Source organism: Phodopus roborovskii, unplaced genomic scaffold (genome assembly GCF_943737965.1).
Source record: "Phodopus roborovskii unplaced genomic scaffold, PHOROB, whole genome shotgun sequence".
NCBI lineage: Eukaryota > Metazoa > Chordata > Mammalia > Rodentia > Cricetidae > Phodopus > Phodopus roborovskii.
The window spans coordinates 8,304,601-8,327,150 of NW_026126434.1; the positions used below are offsets into that span (position 1 = coordinate 8,304,601).

Below are 22,550 nucleotides of genomic sequence, written 5' to 3' on the forward strand. Positions count from 1 at the left end.
TAGATCATCCAAAGTATGGGCAGCTATCCTCTGAGAATAAGCTGTATACAGTTCCCCCTTTCAGAAAGGGTACTGGGCTGGAGTGGTGGCATGTGCCTGTGATCCCAGCACAGCATGCAAGGCCAGGAGGACTGTTATAATTTTAAAGCTAGCCTGGTCTACATAGCAAGCTCTAGGCTAGCTGGACTATAGAATGAGATTCTTTATAAAAAAAAAAAAACTCATGGAAATTGGGGTTCTTTCTATAACCAGTATTGCCAGTTGACAGTGGCCATGGTCCAGAACCAGAGAGTCAGTCCTTTAGCAGGCATGACAGGTGATAACACGACCCCACTCACCCTTTACTGCCAGTTCAGTCCATAGTCATGAGCTATCCCTATCAAGACCATCATGGGCAGGGAAATACATGGCAACCCCATGGCAGTAACCCAGGATGAGGACAAAGGGTGGGTTATAGAGAATAATTGTGCATTCTGGAGGGGCAGATAGAGTAGAGCCCCCACTCATGATGTGGTGCCCAACATTGCTCTTTGGTTTTTTGAGGAAACCAAGTGACAAGATCTTCCCATGCTGCATTGGACCTTGCTAATTTTTCTTTGGTGCCCCCCTAGCAGCTGAGCCATACAACCACTGGTGTTTGTTTACAGTGGACAGCCACAGGCCTCCAGAAATCATGCCCATCCTCTGTGAAAAACAGCTCATTGTATAATGCCAATCCTGATTTGGAAAAGCATCTGGAATATCGGTAAAAATAGCAGCTGAAGATTCTGAATGAAGGTATACTACATAGGTGGGAAAGGACATGCACAGAAACTGAAAGGTTATTGATGAATTATCCCTGTACTGGATGAGTGCAGGGAGACCCCTGAGAAACCCCACATCAGATAGGCTATTGTGACTGCTGTTGGTTGTACGCCAGAGTTAGGTGGTAAATCCTTATTGTTGAAGATGCTACACACTTAGGTTGAAGAAAGCAAGCTAGAACAGAGCTGGGAGCTCCTTCCCTGTTGGCTGCCTTTTGTAGTACTGGAAGGAACTGTGTGGGCTGTTAAGAGACAGGTCACAGTCTTACTCTGTTATAAACTCTATATGGGCTACATGCCAGGCAAAAATGTGCCCTCTGGAATAATAGTGGCATGGCTGTTATAGGTGCTTTTCTATTGGATTTAAGGCACACACCACAGGACAAAGCTCATATTTGGTACTATAAATTAGGGTAAAACTCATAGCCGGGGAGATCATAGGCCCTAATAGCAAGACCACAGCTATTGCTCTGTTTAACGGATATAATGTTCTTGTCAAATTGCCTCCCAGGCATTTATATAATATTCATAGGTTACTGCTGTTGTCAGCCTTGAGCAAAAAAAAAAAAAAAAAAAAAAAAAAAAAAACATTTTCTTTTAAAGATATATTTATATACTATGTATACAGTGTTCTGTCTATATGTATCCCTGCAGGCCAGAAGAGGGCACCAGATCTTACTACAGATGGTGTGAACAACCATGTGGTTGCTGGGACCTCTGGAAGAATAGCCAGTGCTCTTAACCTCTGAGCCACCTTTCCAGTCCAGAAAACATTTCTTTTCTTTTTTTCTTTTGCAATGGACAGTAATTACTAAAGAGACTCGGGTGGGGTTGCTTGAAAATTAGGCATTGCCCATGCTGGAGTTAGCTTTTTGATGATGCAACTGTTTTTTGAGTCATTTATACTCCTAAAAGTAACCGTAATAAAGTTATTGGTTCACCAAGAAGAACTTGGGTAAATCATTTCTTCGGTTTGTTGTCAGTACCCTTCCCTGAGTGAATATGTTTGCTCTTGTCTTCCTCTATAGTGCCCCCCCCCACCAAACAAAGAGAAAGGGCTTTGTGCACTGTCCCATGTCACTAGTCCCTGGCACATAACTAGGGTTGTTTGTTTTTGTGTTGTTGCTTTGAGACTAGATTTCAGGCTGGTTTTGAACTCCTGATCTTTCTGTCTCCACTTACCAAGTGCTGGGTTACATGAGTGTATCACCACACCCGACTTTTCCTATATTTGTTGATTGAAGATGTAAATGACTTAGCGGCAAATCTCTAGTGAGAGACACTGAGCTGACTCTGAGTGAGCCCGGATAAAAGACACAGGCAACACACAGCACCTAAATGTCTAGTGTCCTGGTGCTTGGTATTCTGTAAGTTCAGCTGTACCTGTGACCCCACAGGGGTCATTCCAGGGATTTTGTGACTTGGCGTTCAAAGCTCTAAGACAAACTTTCCCATCTTCACTCGTTGGATTGGACATACTTGGAGAGAGGAGGATCATAGAGGGGCCCTCCTTGCAAAGATCGAGTGGCCAGAGAGACTGGAGTCCCCGTTTGTCTGTGGCAAGGGCTCTTGTCCTTTAATTAGGGAGACACTGGATTCCTACCCAGCACTAACTTATTGGCCTTGTCACCCTTGGGAGGGACCATGTTGGGTCACCAAGGTGTTTAACAGTACACTGGAAGGCTCTTGTCCACTCCAGGGTAGGGAGATAATGCTTTGCTTTTTTGGTGAAGGACTTAGGTATAGCCGTGACTACTACCATGTTGCATTCTGAGACCTCAGAGGCCCCTGGTAGACAAGATGCACAAAACTTGGGCCCCTAAGCAGGCGGTTGGTTGCCAGGGAAGTTTGGGATTCTTGGAAGAAGGAGAGTTGTGGGGGAGGGTTGCTGAGAGCCTTGTACTCCACACAAACTGTGAATACCCTGTCTTTGGCTGTCCCTCAGTCCCGCATTCTGGAATTTGAAAAATGTTTCTTGCCCTCACTTCTATAGCCAGACACCTTAAAAGGGATGCTCTTCTAAGAATCCAGAAAGGACCGAGCCCAGGGACACTGCTGGGGGTCTTTGCGGGAGAGGGGGGTCCAGGGCCCTTCACTGTGGTTCTCCTCCTGCTGCTGTCTTTTTGCTAACAGACCCTCTCCCTGGTAACCTGGGGGCTGGCAGGCATTGAATAGTCGACCGTACCATTGAAATTTCCAAGGGGGATGATGGGAGCCCATGAGGCAGTTAAACTTGTCCCCTGCTGTCACCAGTGTTTCCACAGGAGAGGGCTCCAAGGAGACAGGCTAGAGTGAGCCACACAGGAGGGCTCCCCCTCTCCTTCTTCCACTCAGCTGCCATCTCTACAGTCCCAGTTGTCCCCTCCCCCAGGCAGGGCTGGACTCTCCCAACAAAACCAGGCTCAGCAGGGGAATCATGGAGAAAGCCAGCCTGTTATAAGCACAGCAACACATAGGGACACATCGGCTGATACACCTTGGACCTCCTGGGACAGCTGAGAGATTTTGCCACTGAGAATACAGACCTCCAAGAGTAGGCCCGAGGTCAGTGTTGAAGGACTGTAGAGAAAGCCAGTGAAAGAAGTTGGGGGAGACCCTTACTGGGAACTTGGGAGGATATGAAGGTGTGCTCAGATTTGGGGAGTCCTTTCTATTGCTCTGAGAAAATAAATAAGGTCCAGCAAAGGGGAATGGCTAAGCTAAGGTCACACTTTCTCTGTGGGATTCGAAGGGAAAGTATTAGGGAGAGCTTGTAGAGGAGTACATTCAGTGGAGGGTTCCACTGGGAAGGGGGCTCCATGCTTGGGCTTCAGGAGTAATTCCTCCAGAACCAGCTGTTCTTGCTGGCTGGCAGCAGGGAATCCAGCAGCTAGGCTTGCCCCAAACTCCTGGGCCTGTTCTCAAGCAGCTGGAAGTCACTGACACTAGTGGCTCAGATGCTCATGCAGAAGTGGCTCTGGGGCTTACAGCCCCACAGCTTCTCTGGGTTCTGAACTAGCAGGATGGAGGCCTTTCTGGGCTGGGACTGACCTTTCCATACCGGTGCCCAGCGCTGAGAGCCAAGGGATAATTTCTCTCCATGGGGGATGGTATGCCTTCCCTACTCCAGCTCAGACTCCAGGAAGAGCTGATCCGTGGATGCTGTCCACTCAGAGAGTTTCCAGGCCCAAGGCCTGAAGGGTGGAGGCCCTGAGCAGTTAGACAGAGCATCAGAATTTCCATCCTGGAGCAGCTTCACAGGCTGGGAGGGGTTGGGGTAAGAGACTGTGATAGGTGGGTGAAGAGCACTGAATGCCCTCAGTCAGCTGTGCCCAGAAGCCAGGAGTTAGGTCCCGGAGTTGCTGGTGAGTGCCCAGGTGGGACAAGGGCTGTAGGGGATAAGGGGCCAAGGTGGCCATGCTCTGTGATTCCCCATAACTACAGGCAGGGCCTTGGCATAACTGAGCCTCCCCTAGGGTTCTGGCTTTGGTGCTAGAGCCTGAGGGAGATGCAAAGTAAACTGAGAAGGAGGAAGCTGCTGTCCCTCTACTTCAGGTGAGGCTCTATGGTCAGAGTGAGGATAAACTTCTGTTTGGATCTTTGGGTTTTCTCTACTGGGATGTGTAATTCAAAAGGTACAGATGCTGGGCTGGCTGTCGGCTGGATGGAGGCCATTTGTGCGCTTTGATTGGCTTGGGTAGCAATCCAATATTTGAAAATTGATTTCAAAACTTTTGGAATCACGTTTATCTAGCATTTTATAATACTTGTCTTTCTTCTGTGCTTCAAACAACTTCAAATTAGTTGCCAATATTTAAATAGCAGGAATGTTTGCCTTAAAAAAACACAAACAAAAACTTTCTTGACTCAGTTGAGAAGGCTGAAGAACCTGGCAAAAGTTTCTATATCCCCCAAGGACCAGTGGGGGTCAGCCAGGGCCCCTCTTGGAGCTGCCTATCTATCTTCTTTGGGCATGCATTACCTGTCCCAGGGCTCTGGAATTATCATCACCAGCCACCAGTCATTTGGTTTAGCCTGGTCCTCTGTCTAAGAGGACAGTCTGTGGCATTCCCCACACAGGATGGATCTTCTGAAGGGATGATGGAAATGTCTGGAAGGTGAATGATGTTACAGGGCAGGTTTCTGGCTTCACTCTGTCAACTCTTTATGGTTTGTATTTCTCGAATGTTGTCTGAGTGACTCAGAGAGGGTTGGGGGCCTAATAGAGGGCAGGCATGGGATCAGGAGTCGGGACATCCTGTCTTTCTCTTTGTTTGCCTATGTGGCCTTGGGTTTGGCCTCTCATGCTGGGCCTCAGTTTCCTTGGGAGCAGGTTAGACTGCATCAGGAAGTAGCAACAGAAGTACCCATGGATCCAGGCAGGTGGGATAGCATGTGGCGGGCATGAAGGGGTGTGGCCAGCTAGGGCCAGTGCCCTCTGTAAAGTGGACACCAGAGAAGCCAATAGTGAGATTCTGGCATTTCAAGAGAAGCAAGGCACTTAAATATCTATGTGTGTATGTATGTATGTATGTATGTATGTATGTATGTATGTATGTATGTATGTATGTACCTAGCTATCTATCTACCTATCTATCATCTCTATCTCTGTATCTCTCTGAGTTATAGAGATATAGAGCTCTATATCTCTCCGAGCTCAGGCTGGTCTCAAATCTACTAACCAAAACTGGCCTTGAATTTCTATTGCTCCACCCCCACCTCCAGAGTGCTGGGATTACAGGCATGCATCACTACACAAATAGATTGAAAACAACCAAGCAACCATCAAAACACATGTGTGGGGCCCTAGCCCAGTGTAAGGGTCCCCAGCAGCCCACCACAGCATCTTATACTCTGACTTGTTCTTAATTCATTAAGTGGCTTACCGACAGATTTGGGCTTAGATGTGGGTTTTTAGGCTTAAGACTGTGGTAATTGCTGAGAACTGATTATAAAAAATGTCAGAATGCTTTCAGTACACTGCTCTTCATGGCTTCAGGGCAGAGAGAAGCCCAGGTTCAGACCCAGCCTGATTACTAATCAGCTATATATAATACTTCTCTGGGCCTCTCTGTACTAACCTGTGACAAGAACATCATAGAGAGCCTGACTAACTGCTCAGCCCCCATTGGCGTGCTCTAGGTGAGTCTCACATGCCCCTGCCTTGGATGCAGTTGCTTTGCCCTGATTCTCAGTTCTGTCCTTGCAGGCACCATGAACACAGGGAGCTCCAACCTCCCCAGCCCTCCAGCCTTCCTTATGACTCCTACCACTTCTGGGACTTATACCCAGGCTGATGATCCTGTACCAGTTCTCATCGCCCTGGCCTGCATTTTTCTGCTGTTGGCCTCTTGCTTACTATTCATGATGCTGTGTAAGCCAACTGCACTGGACCCTGGTCGTCAAGGGGCCCGGGAATGCATGCCACATCATCCAGTGAGTCCCAGTGAGCCCAGGCTCCGGCTCTGGAAGCGCCTGGGTTCACTACGTCGTTCTCTGCACAGCTTCCGGCGAGGCAGGCCTGCTGTCCAGCAGAGTCCTCTGCCGGGCCTTGATGACCACCAAGGTGACTGTGACTTCACTGAAGCCACCAAGATGTGATACAGTGCCCATTCATACACAAGATAGCCCAAAGTCAGCCTGCCTCCTATGCAGCCTGGCATTGCTGGCTGTAGGACAGTGATATCCTGGACGGCCCCTCCCTAGTATTTCTCTGTGTATCCAGCCCATGTCCTTTCCCAGAAGACTCTGAGGGCCCCTGCTTCTGCTTGTTAACAGATCCTTGGATCAAAATACCCATAGGCCTCTAACCTTTACCTTGTAGCCCTGAGTTGTAACTTGGGGTACCACAGCACCCTTTTTTAGACGCAAGGTATCTACTGATCCCAGGAATAGCGCCATGTGCCCCTTCAGAAGCCTTGCTCATCTTCTAAAGGCCCTTCTTAGAGCAGCTGCCTAAAAGCCCAGACACCTCAGCTAAGTGGGATGTTTGCCTACCCTGGGTCTACACTACCCTACAGCTGTGCTAAGCTAGTACCCCGGGGAAATGGATGCAAGGATCCCTTTCTTGACCTTCCTGTCCCTTCTTGTGGATCTTGTTGGTTGCCAGCCAGGGGCCTGGTAAGCATCAAATTTTGAGCCTGGGAACCCCTTTTGTGGCCTCCTGTCAGGACAGATCAGGAGGGCCTGAAGACATCAGCCTACAGAAGAAGTTTCCTATATGCTGAGTGTGGTAGTTCACACTTGTAATCCCAGCATGCAACAGGCTGAGGCAGGAGGATTGTTCGAGGCAGCCTGGCTACAACATGGAATCCTGAATCAAACGAAATCAAAACAAGTCAGACAAACATACAAAAAAGAGTTTGTTGTTCAAGACTAGGTGGAGGGTGTAACCCTGTGGCAGGAGCCTGGCCACTGCCAGTCCCGCAGGGACTGAACTCTGAGGGTGCATGGCAGTGGTACCATGTCTCACTGGGTGGTCTCCACTCAGCAAGCATAAACCAGATCTCTCAGGGCAGCAATAGGATCAAGGCAGGTTAGCACTAGCCATGCTCTATGTATTGTGGCAACAACTTTATCAAGAGACCTGTCAAAGCAGAACCACTGCCATGCGTGCGGTGTGGGCCGCTGGGAATCCCAGCCTTTTGTCCCATCTTCCACGGCTATCTGCTGCATCTCAGACTTGAAGATTAGGCAGAGGCAACCTGGGATGCTTAGGTCCTGTTCCAGAGTCAAGTGACCTGGGACTGCATCACAGGGCTGCCCACCTTACCCTGCTATGACCCAGAGTAAAGTCATCCAATATTCCCAAGGACTAAGCTCAGATCAAGAGCTCTCATTGGCTCCCTTTGCTCACTGGATGTACCTGTTCCACCGTGTGCAGTGGGCACAGCAGCTGCCTGTGATTTATCTTCCTAGCCTCATCCTGACCAGACCCTTAAGACAACTGAACGATCTGTCCTCCCTGTGTATGGTTTAAGCTTTGCCGGCACCTGCATTATGAAGCTTTCTTTGTTTTGCAATAGAACTGCCCTTCTGTCTGGAGCTCCTCTGGTCTCTCATCTGCCTCAGGGAGATCAACAGCATGCCTGCCTTCTTTCCTACAAGCCTGAGAGCTGCAGGGAGCCACATCTTGTCCCAGTACTCATTGTGTCCCCAAGGCAGCAGGCATCTGTTGCGAGCCTGACCTACACCAATGGCCTAGTGTTCCCTGTGATACCCTTAAAGCATGCTATGGAGGTGAGGTCACTGTCCCTTCCTCTTGCATCCTTGTAATAAGAGTGTGGGTGGGGTGGGTATCTTTGCAGAGCCTGGGGGAGAAAATGCCCTGAGACTCTGAACATCTGAGAAGTGAGGAGAACAGGGGAGCCCTGTGTCACTCGGGGATTCTACGATATGCTCCCAAGTCTAATGTACATAGAAACTAGGACTTCAGGGCCAGGAAGCAAATCAGCTTTTCTCCAAAGGGCTTTGAGCACCCCCTTGCCTCTTCACCCTCCTAGAGCATCTTAGGTTAAATTCCCCCATGGCCTGCTATGTTGGGTGAGTTACAGGTTCTGAGGTGCCTATCAGTGAGCTGGGGATGGCAGGTACTAAGTTAGGGTGCTGTTCCATTGCTTCATGGGTGGGGGTGGGGGCAGGCGAGGACCCATTTCCTCTCTCCCTTGGGAGCCTGTCACTGGACTCTTGCATGTCTCTGGCCTTTCTGGACTCTACTGAGGCAGCTCTCTGTTCCTTTCTTGACCACTCACAGGGAGGCAGGTTCTCTCCTACCTCCCACTCTCCCTTCCCTCCTGAGCTAGTAACAGGCCATAGCATCAGGCCCATCTTTGTTGAGACTGGCTCACCCTTGGATCACATGGAAAACACTGAGGCTGGTGAAGTGGGCCATTCAGTTCCTGTCTTCCCTCAGCAACTAAGCAGCCCCCACCGTGTGTGTGTGTGTGTGTGTGTGTGTGTGTGTGTGTGTGTGTGTGTGTTTGCACATACACACGCTTCATTTTCAGGGTCATCCTCCCTCTGGGCCTCTTAGCTGTTGCTCCTACTCTGGGCCAAGGAGCCCTTTCTTCTTCTGCCTGCTTTCTTCCAAGAGGGGAGTGTGGCCAAGAAGCTGTGAAAGCCACTCTGTCTAGCCTTGCTGAGTCCTGGCTCTCGCTCCTTGAGTCCTTTCCAGGAAAGAGTTACTCTCCCCTCCCCAGTGCTCTGAAAGGCTCTCAGCGAGGCTAAGGAGAGCCAGGGCCCTGTTCTCAGCTCACTCAGACTGGGATCCACTCTTCTCAGAAGAGAGGAGGGACCATGTATCCCTTTCCTTGAAGTACAAGCCTCTTCCAGGTCACTCTGGACCTCTGCTGTCCCTACCGCTTATGACATGATGCAGCTGAACCAGTGACCTCAGGGCTGAGCATAGCCCTGCCTGGCTCTAGCCTGACACCTGCCTGCACGATGCTGTGGCCTTCTGGGATGTCTTCTGGGACGCTGGCCTCATAGCTGCTTTGCAGAAAGATGGGCCGGTTGTCATTCACATCCATAACTGTGACAAACACTGTGGCCGTACCTGTGCGCCGCTTGCCTACAGGGCCATTGTCTGTGAAAGGTGAAGGACATCAGGCATGTTAGAAGCTAGGTACTCCAAGCCATTGACCAGAGACACACTGTCCTACCCCATCCTCAAGGGGTGGCATCTCATTGCCCTTCCAGACCATCAACAACACTAACAACACCCAGGGCTGACATAATGCCACATCACAGATAAACTTCTCTGGCTCATTCAGTCCTCACAACAGCTTAGAGAAGTAGACAGGATTCTCCTCCCCAAATCACAGCAGAGCTAAGCAAGGCACCGAAGAAGGTAGAATGAATGGTCGACTTTTAGGAACCTATACACATAATTAATTTCATAAAAGGGGCTTTTGGAGATGTAATTATGTTAAGGATCTTGAAGGGAGGCCAGTCCCATTATCTTTTAACCCAGTGATTAAGTGTCCTTAGAAGACAAGATGTTCTGAGCATAGCGGGTGCCCTGATGGTAAGTCAAGGCAGGGGGATTGTTAGAGACCAGTCATTTGAGTGCTACCTGACTCAAAAACAACCGCCAACAAAGAGAAGGTCATATGAAGATGGGGCCATAAGTCAAGGAACCCTGTGGTCACCAGACACAGAGGAGCAAGGGACTGTGACTCTGCTAACACCTTGATTTTGAACTTCCAGAACCAGAGACACCACATTCTTTTAAGCAACCAAAGTTGTATTGGTTTGTCCCAGCAAGCCTGGGACCCACACAGGTGAAGAGATATGATGCTGCCTGCTGTCCAAGCCAGGAGGCAGTGAGGGGCGAGGGACATGGGGTTAGACACCTGGGTCAGTTCCTGCCATAGATGATGGGCAAAATGTGGGTTCAGGGACATAGGGCTTCTGATTTCTCAAAAGAGACTGAACATCTGATCTTTGGAATAAAGGCTTTTTTTTTTTTAAATAAGTCCCCCACTAAATATTATTGTTCCTTATTAAACACCAGGCTGGCCATCAGTGTGCCTATAGGATGGGCTTGGCTCTCAGACCTAAAGTATGTTGGGGCTCTGTGGAAGCCAGCCAGGGTGGAGAGCTGTGACACAGGTACCATGGCCTCACTGGGAAAGTCCTTCCCAGAAGATGATACTCTTGCGCAGTGTTGTGTGTCCCAACCAGGACACTCAACTCAGGGAAGAGCAGGGCAATTGGGTTGACTGAGGACAGAGAGTGATTTGGTTTTTCTTTCCAGTTGAGCACACGCTGGGGTACAGGTCGGTCATTTACCCCAGGGTGGTCCCTTTTACTCTTCTAGCATCCATTCTCTCATCCCAAAGTCCCTGCCTTAGCTGAGGATGCTGAGCTAGAAGACCTTTGTGGAGGATGGGACCAGAGCCCCATGCTTCTGCCAGCTGAAGCTAAGGCTGGTTCCAGTTGGGTGAAGGCTCTCCAAAAGGCAGTGACTTCCAAGGCTACAGTCAGGATGGGCAGAGAGCAGAGCAGGACAGAGCCAGGTGGGCATGGCTGAACTGGGAGGGCCAGTTGATTGGAAGAGTGTGACATAGTTAATTCCTGTTCACACAGATACACACAGAGACACACATATGTGCACATGCATACACTCAGACATTCACAGACACATGCATGTACACACAGAGACACAGACACAGACAGTCAGACAGATAGGCAGGCGGGCAGGCAGACAGGGACACACACACACACACACACACACACACACACACACATACACACACCCCTCTCTTGTCCACCCATCCTGCCCTTTCCTGGGAAAACCGCACCTGACTGTCCCCCATTGATGCTGAGATGGTGGGATACCCTCCCGTGGAGTACCCTCCCTGTCCCATCAGTGTCTGCAGCACTAGAGATGAACAACTTTCAAGTATAATTGCAACATTTCACTTCCCTACCCATAAGGAGGTGCCCAGCTACCAGCACGGACCAGATAGAACTAACCACAGCTGGTCTAAAGGCTGAAGCTGCCAAGGCTGGAGAGAAGGCTTTTTACTGCTACACTTGAACCTGGAAGGATGCTGAATTAGGGTGGCTGTAATGAATGACCACCATGGTCCAGAGAACCACACAATCAACACATAGGGCAGAACAACCAATGCAGGGAGACCTCTAGTGTTGCCCCTGAGCCCTAACTAGCCACTGCCCATTTATTTCAATTTTTGATTGAGAAAAGTCCCGTGTGGCCTAGGCTGGCCTCAAACTCGCTGTGCAGTTGGGAATGGCGTTGAACTCCTGAACCTTCTGTCCACACCTCCCCTGTGCTAGGATCACAGGTGTGTGCCATCATGCATAGATGCACTATGCTCATATGTCACTGTCTTCCCTTCCTGATTTGTCCTGGCAGAGCAACAACAAGTCTACTTAGCGGCCTGCATGTGGCCTTACCCTTCTTAGCACTTGGGAGCACGTGAAAGTAACTGCTCACCCCACAGTGCCCGGCAATACTATGAGTGTGGTGGGCCTTTCTTCACTGGCCTGAGGGCAGAGTTTGGGCTCCAAGCCTGGTTCCCCAGTGTGAACTCTGCCTAGGATAACTGCAGGCAATATGCAGGGCAGCTAGCTCTTACCTATGGCCTCCAGCATGAGTGTGTATGCAGCTGTGGTCTCACGGTCCAGGCCGACAACGGTTCTCACCACAGCATCCCGGTAGCCCACACTGAACTTCCCATCCACATTTCCCCCTGCAGGCAGAAGTGAAGGAAGATTTACCTTGGGCAGCAGAGGTCTATATCAGACAAAGGGAGGCACCATGACTCTTCTCCTAAATGGAGACCTGTACAGGACACCTCAAAGGATTTTTCTCTTACAGGTGGAAGGCAGCCTGTGTGGCCTGAATGACTAGGAGCATAAGTGTTCAACATCTATCGAGCATCTACTGTGTACCAGCACTCTAATTATGGACCAGTTTATCTAACCTCCATTCTGTCTGAGGTTCTGTGCCCTGTCCTGGGCTCCTCCTGAATGTCAACTCTGGAGCTTGGGTCCTGCCCACATTGCCCTAGCCTTTCTTTCAGGGGGGACTGAGAAGGTGACTTGGGTAAGGGCATTTTACATGTGGCCAAGGACTGACTTTGGGATGGGAAGCTGGGTGTTTCCCAGGACACTGGTCTTTGGGGATGAGGGGGGTTAAGGACTGCAGCTCTCTGGGCGAGGACCCAGGGAGGGCTGGAATGGAGCAGAGGGGCAAGTGGACAGGAAACAGGTGAGGCCTTGGTGGCCCGGGATGGTGGTTCCCTTGTGGGGTGGAACCAGGGAAGAGGGTTCTCTGGGACCAGTGTGTGTGTGGGGGGGTGACACAGCTTGTGTGAGCTGGCAGAAGTATGACACCTTAGACAGCAGAGGGTGCCATTGCAATGTGCTTGGAAGAATCAGGGTGACTCAATTGGCTTCAGAGATTGAAGATCCAGAAGAGATCAAGGCCAGTGAGCCAGAATTAGTCACTTTGCGGGTCCTGGGCAGTCCTTTCTCTATACAAGATTTGCCTCTGAGGGAAAGCCCTGGAAGTAAACTTCCGGGCTCCTCACGGTCTAATATGTCTTCTGCAATGGGCAGAACCCAGTTCTGCATGGGGCAGGGAGAAGATAAGTGGGAGTTAGTGTTAGCAGCAGAGCCTCTAGGCTGATGTCATGTGGCTAACTAACTGTCTTGCTAACTGTGGCTTCCTGGAATGGCCTTTGGGCTAGGAGCAGAGCTTGAGGGGGAAGGGAAGGAAGGGCCTGGGAAGGAGAGCCTAAGGGTTGAAAAGTCACTGTGGCTACAGGAAAGCCATGAATGACATGTGAGCCTGGGATCCCTTACTGCTGGGGCCAGGTGTCAGGGAGGGTAGCATGTACACTATGCATATGTTCAGGTATGCATGCACAGATGTGATAAATACGTGATAGGGCCCCAGATGGCTCATAAGCACAAAGAAGGTGGCTATGGAAGGGCTGAGGGATGAGGATTCTGCCTGTCCTGCATCCTAGTGCCTGTCAGATGGGTCATGCATTGAAAAAAGCAGAAAAAAAAAACCCAACAACAACAACAACAAAACTGTTCTAGCTCATGAGATGACAACTGCAGAGCATGTTTACCATTCCCTATGGGTTCCACTACTGTACTACTGTGGCAGGCTTACTTTCCCCAGAAAGCCAGGGCACGGCCTCATCAGCTTTAGCCACAACTCTACTGGCAGTAGCTACTGAACATGTTCCAGCCCAAACTAATCCATTTAGGGAGCTTGCAACCATCTGCCCACTCTACAGATAGTAGTTCTCGGGGAAGGATGAAGCCACACTCCTCCAGTGACTGCTTTCTCACCTGAAGAGGGGTGAAAGGACACCCCAGGCAACACTGCCCCTTCTGCCTACCCCCTACCTTGTGAACCTGCAGCCTTGGAGCTCCCTGGGAGCCAGGCCGGTAGAAGCCCATGGCCCCTGTCCACTTCTGTCCCCACCTTGTCCAGGCCCCTGTCAGGAGGGTTGCGGCAGGGCCAGGAGGCAGCAAGGGAAGTACCTGTGATGAAATAGCTGAGCTCTGCATTGAGGCCCACGTCATTGTCTGTGCAGTTCAGCCAGACCACACGGAACTCACGGGGAACATCCTCAGACACGGACACATTGTACACAGCGGGGAAGAATGTGGGTGTCTCATCATTCACATCCAACACTGAAAACAGAAGGGACACATAGGTTAGGCCTGGCTACTACCGCGGATACCCAAGAACATGCAGCAAAGGGTGTCCGAGGGGGTTATGGGCTCCAGGTGGCATTTGTGTCAAGGCTGGTTATGAATCCAGGGGTCCTGTACAGTGGCTGAGCTAGAAAGGTCCATCCCTGACTCATATAGCTGTGAGGAGGCCAGTATGTCCTGAACAACAACAACAGCAATATTAATAATGACAAGAATGCTAAGGGTTCTCACTCAGTCCACAGCCACCCCTCATGGCATCATTCTGAGGTGGGTGTCACCAGCCACACTGTAGATGGGAGAACAGATGCTCAGAGCAGTTGAGTAACTTGTCTGCAATCACACAGTAGTAGAGTGGAGGGGCTGTGGTCTTTGAGAAATCTAACCTAGCTTGAGAGGGATCTCAGGGACAGACGCTGGCTCTCAGGGTTTTCCTTCTTAAAATTTTAATTGTATTTGTATGTCTAGCTTTTTATACCAGTCTCCCCCTCTTTCTTGAGCATATGGGGTTTAGGTTGACCCTTATAAGTGAGATGACTTCCCCTGTTCTCTATAGTGTCACCAGAAGTGACAAGCCATTATCACTACCTGTGGTTTTGCTGAGCTTGGAAGAGAAGTTCTTTGGGGGTCCTTTTTGAAAGAGGGGACATATTTTTTATTGATTATTTGGTGTAATAGCAGGTCCCCAAACTGGCTCCCAGCATCTACTAGGGAGTCTTGTATCCACAGGAGAGGCAAGAGCTGGCTCTGAGATGCTCACTATCCCACGTCTCCACTAAGGAGGACCAGGCTGTGTGTCTGTGTGAGGCTAACTACCTGTCTACTTCCCTGCATCCTCTGGATTTGAGAGCCAGGAGGGCCAGGCCAGGCTAAGCCTTGCTCGTACTTCCTCAGGGTCCTTCCTGCCTCCAGCCTCCCTCTGTCATTCTCAGAGCTAAAGACTTTGCAGATGGGAAATTAGTGAACACAATGGCACTTAGCCCCAAGGGGTGAAGAATCTGGGAGCAGAGGTCCTTAGCTAACTTCTTCCCATGAATAGGGAGTCTCTTTTATATGGGAGAAAACACTGGCTTTTTGAAGATGACAGACCTTCATAGGACCCTGGGGTTCCAGACTCAGCCTTGACTCTCTCTGTAGATGTTATGATGGATGACTGGTGGGGTTGTGGGCTTTGAGACAGTGGCCAGGTGGAGACTAAGGTCAGTTAGCATTTTGAACACAGTAGAGACAATCAGGGCTAGGCTGTTGGGCTTCGCACTGGAGAGGGTGCCCTGTGGCTAGTGCATGGCTGGCAAGTGACTGCATTGTCCCGGACCCAGCTCCTAGCAGGAGGCACCCCTCACCACGGATGGTAAGTGTGCTGGTGGAGCTCTTGGTAGGTGTGCCCTCATCGCTGGCCACCACCCGCAGCTGGTACTCGGCAATGCGTTCACGGTCCAACTCGGCTGTGGTTGTGACCACACCACTGGTGCTGTTGATGACAAAGTCCATTCGGGGCAAGCCCACCTGCATGCGGTAGGACACTAGCCCATTCAGGCCTTCATCCAGATCGATAGCCATTACCTGGAGGGAAGAGAAGCTGTGTGAGGGAATGTGCCAGGATGAACACTTTCCTGGGAGTAACTTCTCTTTTCCTACCAAACAGAGCTTAGTGTATCAAACATACTTTCCACTGTCCAATGTGAACCTGGGGCTGGCCACTGTCCCCTGGACAGCCTCCATTGGGTAGGGTGTCAGAGCTGGAAGCTTCTCACATTGTCTCCAGTGCAAATGCAGGATCAGATCCAGGCCCCCAAGTTTGGCCCTTTAAGTCCTGCTATCCTTTTAGGAAGCCCTTCCAGGCCTCTAGCAGTCCCTGGGATCCTATATTGTGCCATGGTCCAGAACCTTCTCTCATCTTATAACCTTATGATGCCAGCTGCCACTATCACTCAGCCTAAAGACCCTCTCATCTTCTGGGCCTTGACTTCACAGCCTCTAGAAACCAACTTTCCTCTCTGCTTTATAAGTTAAAGTAGAGACAAGTGTAAAAAGATACTAGCACTATTCTTTAAAGCCACATGAAGGTTTCGTTTTACAGAGTTCATCTGAGTTTAAGCCAGGCAAAGCTCCTCCCAGGGTCCCACATTGTTCCCACTGGAAATTCTAGACCCAGTCAGAGAGCTCCCCAGCACATGACCCCAATACACCTGGAATTTCACAGGATCACATCTGAGAATGTGGAGAAAAGTACATAACCATAGTGAAAAAGAGAGCTTTGTGGTTTAAGCAAGACTCTTGACATTGGAAGACAATGGCCCCATTTAGTGCAGGGAATGGATAAGGCTTCTCTGTGTTTCTTGAATGCCTTCCAGGATGGGGGGGCTTAGTGCTTTGACTTTATTTGGGTCTAATCCCTGAAGAAGGTTCTTATACATGTTCAGCAGAGATCTTTCTTGGTTGAGATCCTAGGAGGGGTTTGGGGTAGACACACAGCTTAAGTGGGAAACTCTTCCTGAATCTGAGGTTTACCTGTCACATATTCTCAGTTCTTGTATCTCTCCCCGTGGCTCTGAGCAATTTCTGTAAAATCTGCCCTAAAGGCTTCTCTTTCCCTCCTGTCCTGAGCCCCCATACCCACTCCCAGCTCCAAGTTTGGTTACTCTCTTGCTCCTACTTTGGGGATTTCTCCTTGGGGACTGGGTGCTGTGGTTGAGGTGGAGGCTCCCCCTGCTGGGATTTTGGGAGAATACCTCCATTTTTCAGGAATCAAACACATTGCCAATCTCCTCTCATAAGGGCAGGCACAGTGAGCCAGTGGACACAGCCAAGGTCATGTACTCTGGTGTCTTGAGAAACAGCTCTGTCTTCTAGACCCCACTGTCTCATGTATAAACCATGCCACATACAATAAACGCCATAGCTACTGTGTGTTCCCTGCTTCTATTCAGCTGCATATCCTCAGCACAGCTAGGCAGGCACTAGGCAGCTGCTATTTCAGCTCTCGAGTGAGATGTCTGAGGCTCAGAGGGGTTGAGGAGTGTACTCTAGGTCACACAGAAATAATGGTAGAATTGGGATGTACATGCATATTGCTTGTAGTCCAATGCTCAAAAGTCCATAATCTTAACCTCCAAGTCCTCCCAGAGTTCCTAAGACATTCCTGGTAAGACATCACAGCCTCTGAACCAGTGTTTTCAGGGTCTCCCGAATAGAAAGGTGACAGGTAGGGGGACATAGGCCCTATCTCTTCTAGGCCATGGGGAGTTGGGAAGTCTTCTCAAAGTTTCCTTCCCAGTGGGAATGGTCTTGTTTCTATGCAGAGCCACATGAGGACTTGTGGGAGGAAGGGAGCTCACAACAGGTGTGTTGAGCCACAGTTCTAGAACTATCTTCAGCTTGCAGCATTGGGGTCTTAGGCTAGACCCCCATGAGTTGGGAACTTTCTGAGTCAGCTGCCCAAAATTCTATCCACCCTCTGGTTTCTGTTTTTGCCTGATCCTACTCCTCATCCTTGCCTGTGATGAGCTCTTTCTGTCTCTCCAAATCTGCCCATTCTTCCACACTTAGCTCAAGGCTCTGTCCCCCGGGACCTCCCAGACCATCTCAGTTACCACAAGTCCCTCAGCACCAGCTGTCCAGGCTACTTGGCTTACACACTATTGGGGGTCTTCATTGGCACCCCATGCCCTGATATAAATGCTTAGCATGGAGCAACACTTACTTGGTAGACAGAGACCCCTGCAGAAGTACCTTCAAGTACCTCAGCCACAAAAGGCAGGTTCTGGAAGGTGGGATCATTGTCATTGAGATCCAAGAGGTTCACAAAGACTGTGGCACTGCTGGTGGCCTTCAGAGGGGGTCTGCCACCTGGAAAAACAAGGAGGAAGGAGGCAGGAATGGGAAGGTGGGTGTAAGAGAAAATGATGGCAAAAAGAGGCATATACAGACCCCATCCCAATCCCCAAGGGTCCCCGGAGCTTCAGCCCTGTGTCCCTTCCCAGTCCCTCCCTACTGCAGGTGCCATGGGGGAGGTCACATCAGGGGTATAGGCACTGTTTCACTCTTAGTGATGAGATAACCCTCCTGAGTGGGCTCCAGGACCCCTAAGAACCCATGGGGGCATCCCCAGAGGTCAAGAGCCTCTGCCTATGGGGGTGCTCAGGGGTAGTGGTGCAGGAGTCCGTACAGTCTGTGACAGAGACAATGATCTTGCGCATGAGCTCCGCCTCCACGGGGTCAGGGTTCTCGCGGTCCAGCATGACGTGGGTGGTGCGAATCTTGCCTGTGGTGCTGTTCAGAGTATAGAACTTATTGGGGGGCTGGATGCTGTACACCAGGGTGCCATTCTCCCCTAGGTCTGGGTCCACAGCCACCACCTGCCCAGGAAGGAACAGACCTCTTGCTGAGTTACATCGCCCACTGCAGTGCAGTTCCCGGCCCAGGCTCAAGAGTAGGCAGTGGGCTCTCTTGCCCAATCAGGGCTCTGTTGGGAACAGGAAGTGGGAGGGGCATGGGATACATCAGTATCGAAATCTGGGTTCCTTGGCATCTTCACCACAGCTACATGGAAGCCCCTTTCTTATTCAAGCCTGGCTGCCCCATGTATAAAAGGGAGGGTGGCTGGGGATGTGATTCAGTGTGTAGAGTGCCAGCCTAGCATGCACACAGCCCTGGGTTCCATCCTCAGTACTGCACAGTGATGATGGTGGTACAGGTCAATTTCCTAAGATTGGGGAGGTGGAAGCAGGGGGGTCAGAAGTTCTAGACTTGGGTGCTGGGAAGGCTGGGAACCCTGGCCCTCTGTGAGCTTTGGGGAGGATTTGAGTTGTGGAAACTGGGCCTGTTATCTCAAGGCCCGTACTTTCTCCCTCCAGCACTCCCAATGGTGGAGGATTTGAAAAGCATGGGCCTCTGTGACACCAAGGCCTGGGCAAGGAGCCATTAGCTGAATCCTAGTTTGGAGGTACTCAGAGTCTAGAGCTGCATGGGCCAGGCCCAAGGTCACACAGCACCAGCCTTGGGGTGATCCGGTTCTCTCTGGTAGCCTCCCAGAGCCCTGAGACAGCAGTGGTTCTCACCCCTCAATCTGGCATCCCTCTATATTGCAGACCCAGGGTAACATCAGAGGTGGACAGGGACATGGTGTGGTAGGGGCGGTGGGGGAGAGAGGATGGCTGTAGTCCCAGGGGACAGCATCAGGACAATGCCATTAACTTCACTACACGGGGGTAATGACAGCCAGGGCTGGTCAGCTCCTCCGTCTCACTTGGTGTGAGCTTTTATGCTCTGGCAGCAGAATTTGTTCCTGCTCTGCCTTAATCCCCAGCTGAGGGTTTCTGGGGTCACTAGACCAGAACAGATAGATGTCTGGCCAGGGCTCCACGTGTTACCCTCTCTGAGAGGTAGGGAGAGAGGCTACAGGGCAGTTCCCTTGCCAGTGAGACCCTCTTCAGCATGGACGTCTCATACCAGGCTCTCCCAGCCTTGTAGTAGCAGAGGGGTGAAGAGGGGTCCCCTCCTCCCATCCTTGATTCCTTCACTGTCTTGTGACCATACTGCCTAGCGTCCCCAGCCTCCATGATGGGGCCCCACCACTCTATTTTACAACAGGGAACAATTTATTCCAGGCATGACCCAAGCCCAGCTGCATCAAGTCGCTGAGGGACAGGGGAAGCAAGTGTCTCCTGTGTGTCTCCTGTGTTTCTGTGTCCCTCCTGTGTTACAGGAGGGACAGGCCTCTTTAGCCCTGTTTATCCCTTTATCCCTTTATACAGCCCCTCCCAGGTCAGAATGTGAGGTCAGTTCCATAGTGAGGAGGGCATGCTCCTGAAGAGATGTCCAAATGGCTGCCCCATGTCTGAGCTGGGAGTGAGCACGGGCCTTGGCCTCTCAGCCACTCCGTGGTCATGGGGTGGGGTAGGGGGCCCTGGGATAGGGCAGAGGAGAAGACCCTGCCTGGAGGCTCCCCACTGGCTGAGTCTGTGGAGTCTCACCACTTTCCCCTCATTTATTTCCCATTTCATGCTTGTCATTTTTCTCCCACCTGACGGGGAATAATTCTCCCTTTTCTTTATTTTGCTGGAAGGCGTTGAAAGGCTCTAAATCAATGCCCATCAGCAGGTCCTTGAAGGAGGCCATAGGAGCAGTAGGGAGAGTTGGGGCCAAACTCTCTGTGGTGGTGGTGTCAGGGGGTGGGGGGGGTGAGGGAGGTATCTGGTTTGTAGTGTATGCTGACCAGGAAGACCCTTGCAGCCCATGTGTCTGGCATGCTGAGGCCCAGAGAGGCATGCACTCTGCTATCTCACATGCCCACAGACTCTGAAAAATCCTCACTTCCAGAGTCATGGCCAGTGCTTATGCTAGAGTGGACCTTAGGAGGGCCCTAGGCCACCAACAGATTCTCCAGATGAGGAAGAACCGGCCCAGCTCTGTGGAGCTGGAGGCTGCAAATCTTACCAACCCAGAGGCTGAGCACAGCCTCAAACAGCACACATCTGAGATATATTGCTTAGTTTGGTGCACCTCACTATGTTCCACAGGGACCTGACGAGGAGGAGACTGCAGTGGGAGGCAACTGCTGAGAGTGATAGCCACCAGGTCCTGGAGCTTCTGGCATTCTGAGTAATCAAACTCTGACATGGGGTAGGGTGATGGCGCAGTGGGCAAAGCAGTTGCCAATCAAGCCTGATGACCCAAGTTCAAATCCTCAGATAAACCCATGTAAATGTTGGAAGCAAAAGCACATGGCATGTGATGCCAGCACTCTCAGGGCCAAGATTGAGGTGGAGACAGGAGTTCCCTGGGATCCCTTGAGCCAGATTAGCGTGGGATGCAGTGGTGAGTGACAGGAGACCCTGACTCAAACAAAGTGAAATTCAAGGTCTGACAGCTGAGTGGTCCTCTGATCTCAGTATGCAAACCCACACTCACATACATTAACATATATCACACACACATATGCATACATACATACATACACACATACACACATACATACAACACAACACAACACAAACATACCCCACAGGATCTGACCACAGCAATCTCAAGTGAACACTCTTACTAGCCCCATTTTCTAGGTAGTGGGAGTGAACACAGAGAGGGTCAGTAACTTGCCTAAGGTCACAGAGCTGACAATTGGCATCTCTGGGATTAGAACCTAGGTCCTTTAGTACCAGAGGCTTCCCATTTACCCACTGGATTGTGGGACTTCTCAGAAGGAAACGTTTTGGAGGCAGTAGGACATAGTTAGCCTCTCTCAGAGGTGACATGTTAAGCTGGGACAGATAGAGGGAGCAGGTGTAGCAGAGGTCAGGAAACAGAGCCTGGTGGGGGACTGTGCCAGTGCTCAGGCAGGGAGAGGTGAGTGTGCTGGAAATGGAAAGGTTAGTGTTTGTGTGCATGTGCATGTGTGTTGTGTGTGTATGCATATGTGCAAATATGTACATGAGGAAGTATGAGTGTCCATGTGTTTTTGTTAATGCATGTGTGTGCAATGTATGTGCATGCATGTGGTGGGTATGGGGAGGTAGGTCAAAAGGCAGGCCAGTCCCACCGATATCACCTCCTTATTGTTACCTGACTTCTTTGTTAACCATTTTCTCCTATAGTTACCTTTTTTGTGCCTAACCATAGCCCTTCCTCACCCTGCAGCTTTCTTAAAGGAATTACAATGCACTCACAGGTATGCTTTAAGGGTATGAAACTTAAAATTTCTATGGCAATTCCTCATGAAATGATTCATCTATGACCAACTTGATTAACATCATATAAGCCACTTGATTTCTGGCTTCTTGGCACTCATCATATACAACTGGGCATTCTACCAAGTTCTGGAACATTTTTAATTCTAGAGAATCTAACCTAGAATTCATCTTTCCATGTAATTAAATGTCTACAAACCTTACATTTCCCAATTACAAAAGCTGCATATTACATTTGGTAGCTATTTAATATGACAAGTTTTTAATTTTGATTTTACTCTCTTCTTCTTGAGGAGGTTGGGATTGCATATCTGTGTCTGTCATGCTGTCTGGGGGCATATATGTCTGTTTGTATGCTCAAGGTAACCATGCACGGTCCTGTAGGCTGTGTGTGTGTGTGTCTGTGTGTGTGTGTGTGTGTGTGTGTGTGTGTGTGTGTGTGTGTGTGTAGGGTATTTGCCCTACTCTATCACTCTCTGCCACATTCCCCTAAGACAGGGTTTTTCACTGAAGCTAGAGCTAGGCTTATGGCTGGCAAGCCCCAGCAATTCTGTGTCTATTTGTCACAGTGCCGGGGTTCTAGGCATGTGGGTATAAAGCCATGCCCAGCTTTTTATGAGTATTGGGATCTAAAATTAAGTCTTCATTCTCACAAAGTAGGCACTGTCATCACCAAGCCATCTCTCCAGTGGACCCTGGCTTTTATACCAGAGAAGATGGGAGCCAGTGGTGAGTCTGAGCAGAGGGTGACACGGGCCTGGCACAAAGCCCATGCTCAATAAAGGTTTCTATAGTCTAGTTCCCTCTAGAGCTCTCCCTCATTTGCCTCTCAGTTTCCTTCAGGAGGAATTTCCCAGAAACACAAGGTCAGACTGGT

At 50.2% G+C, this 22,550-nt stretch overlaps 2 protein-coding genes across 2 annotated transcripts in view; one reads left to right on the plus strand and one right to left on the minus strand.

The window, feature by feature from the left end:
* Positions 1-22,550, minus strand: part of Cdh23 (cadherin related 23) — a 317,335-nt gene that overhangs the window by 85,516 nt on the left and 209,269 nt on the right. The window contains exons 21-26 of the mRNA XM_051186787.1: positions 18,157-18,346; positions 17,692-17,837; positions 15,332-15,551; positions 13,815-13,967; positions 11,888-12,001; positions 9,218-9,366 (exon numbers count right to left, since the gene is read on the minus strand). Coding sequence (XP_051042744.1) covers positions 9,218-9,366; positions 11,888-12,001; positions 13,815-13,967; positions 15,332-15,551; positions 17,692-17,837; positions 18,157-18,346 — 972 coding nt within the window. The remainder of the gene's footprint in view (positions 1-9,217; positions 9,367-11,887; positions 12,002-13,814; positions 13,968-15,331; positions 15,552-17,691; positions 17,838-18,156; positions 18,347-22,550) is intronic.
* Positions 5,997-6,638, plus strand: CUNH10orf105 (chromosome unknown C10orf105 homolog). Its single transcript, XM_051186779.1, has one exon. It carries the CDS (start codon positions 5,997-5,999, stop codon positions 6,381-6,383), a length of 387 nt encoding a protein of 128 aa, XP_051042736.1. The 3' UTR covers positions 6,384-6,638.

Bases quoted from the DNA above. Each gene is read 5' to 3' on its own strand.
- CUNH10orf105 (XM_051186779.1), top strand. From the start codon at position 5,997: ATGAACACAGGGAGCTCCAACCTCCCCAGCCCTCCAGCCTTCCTTATG.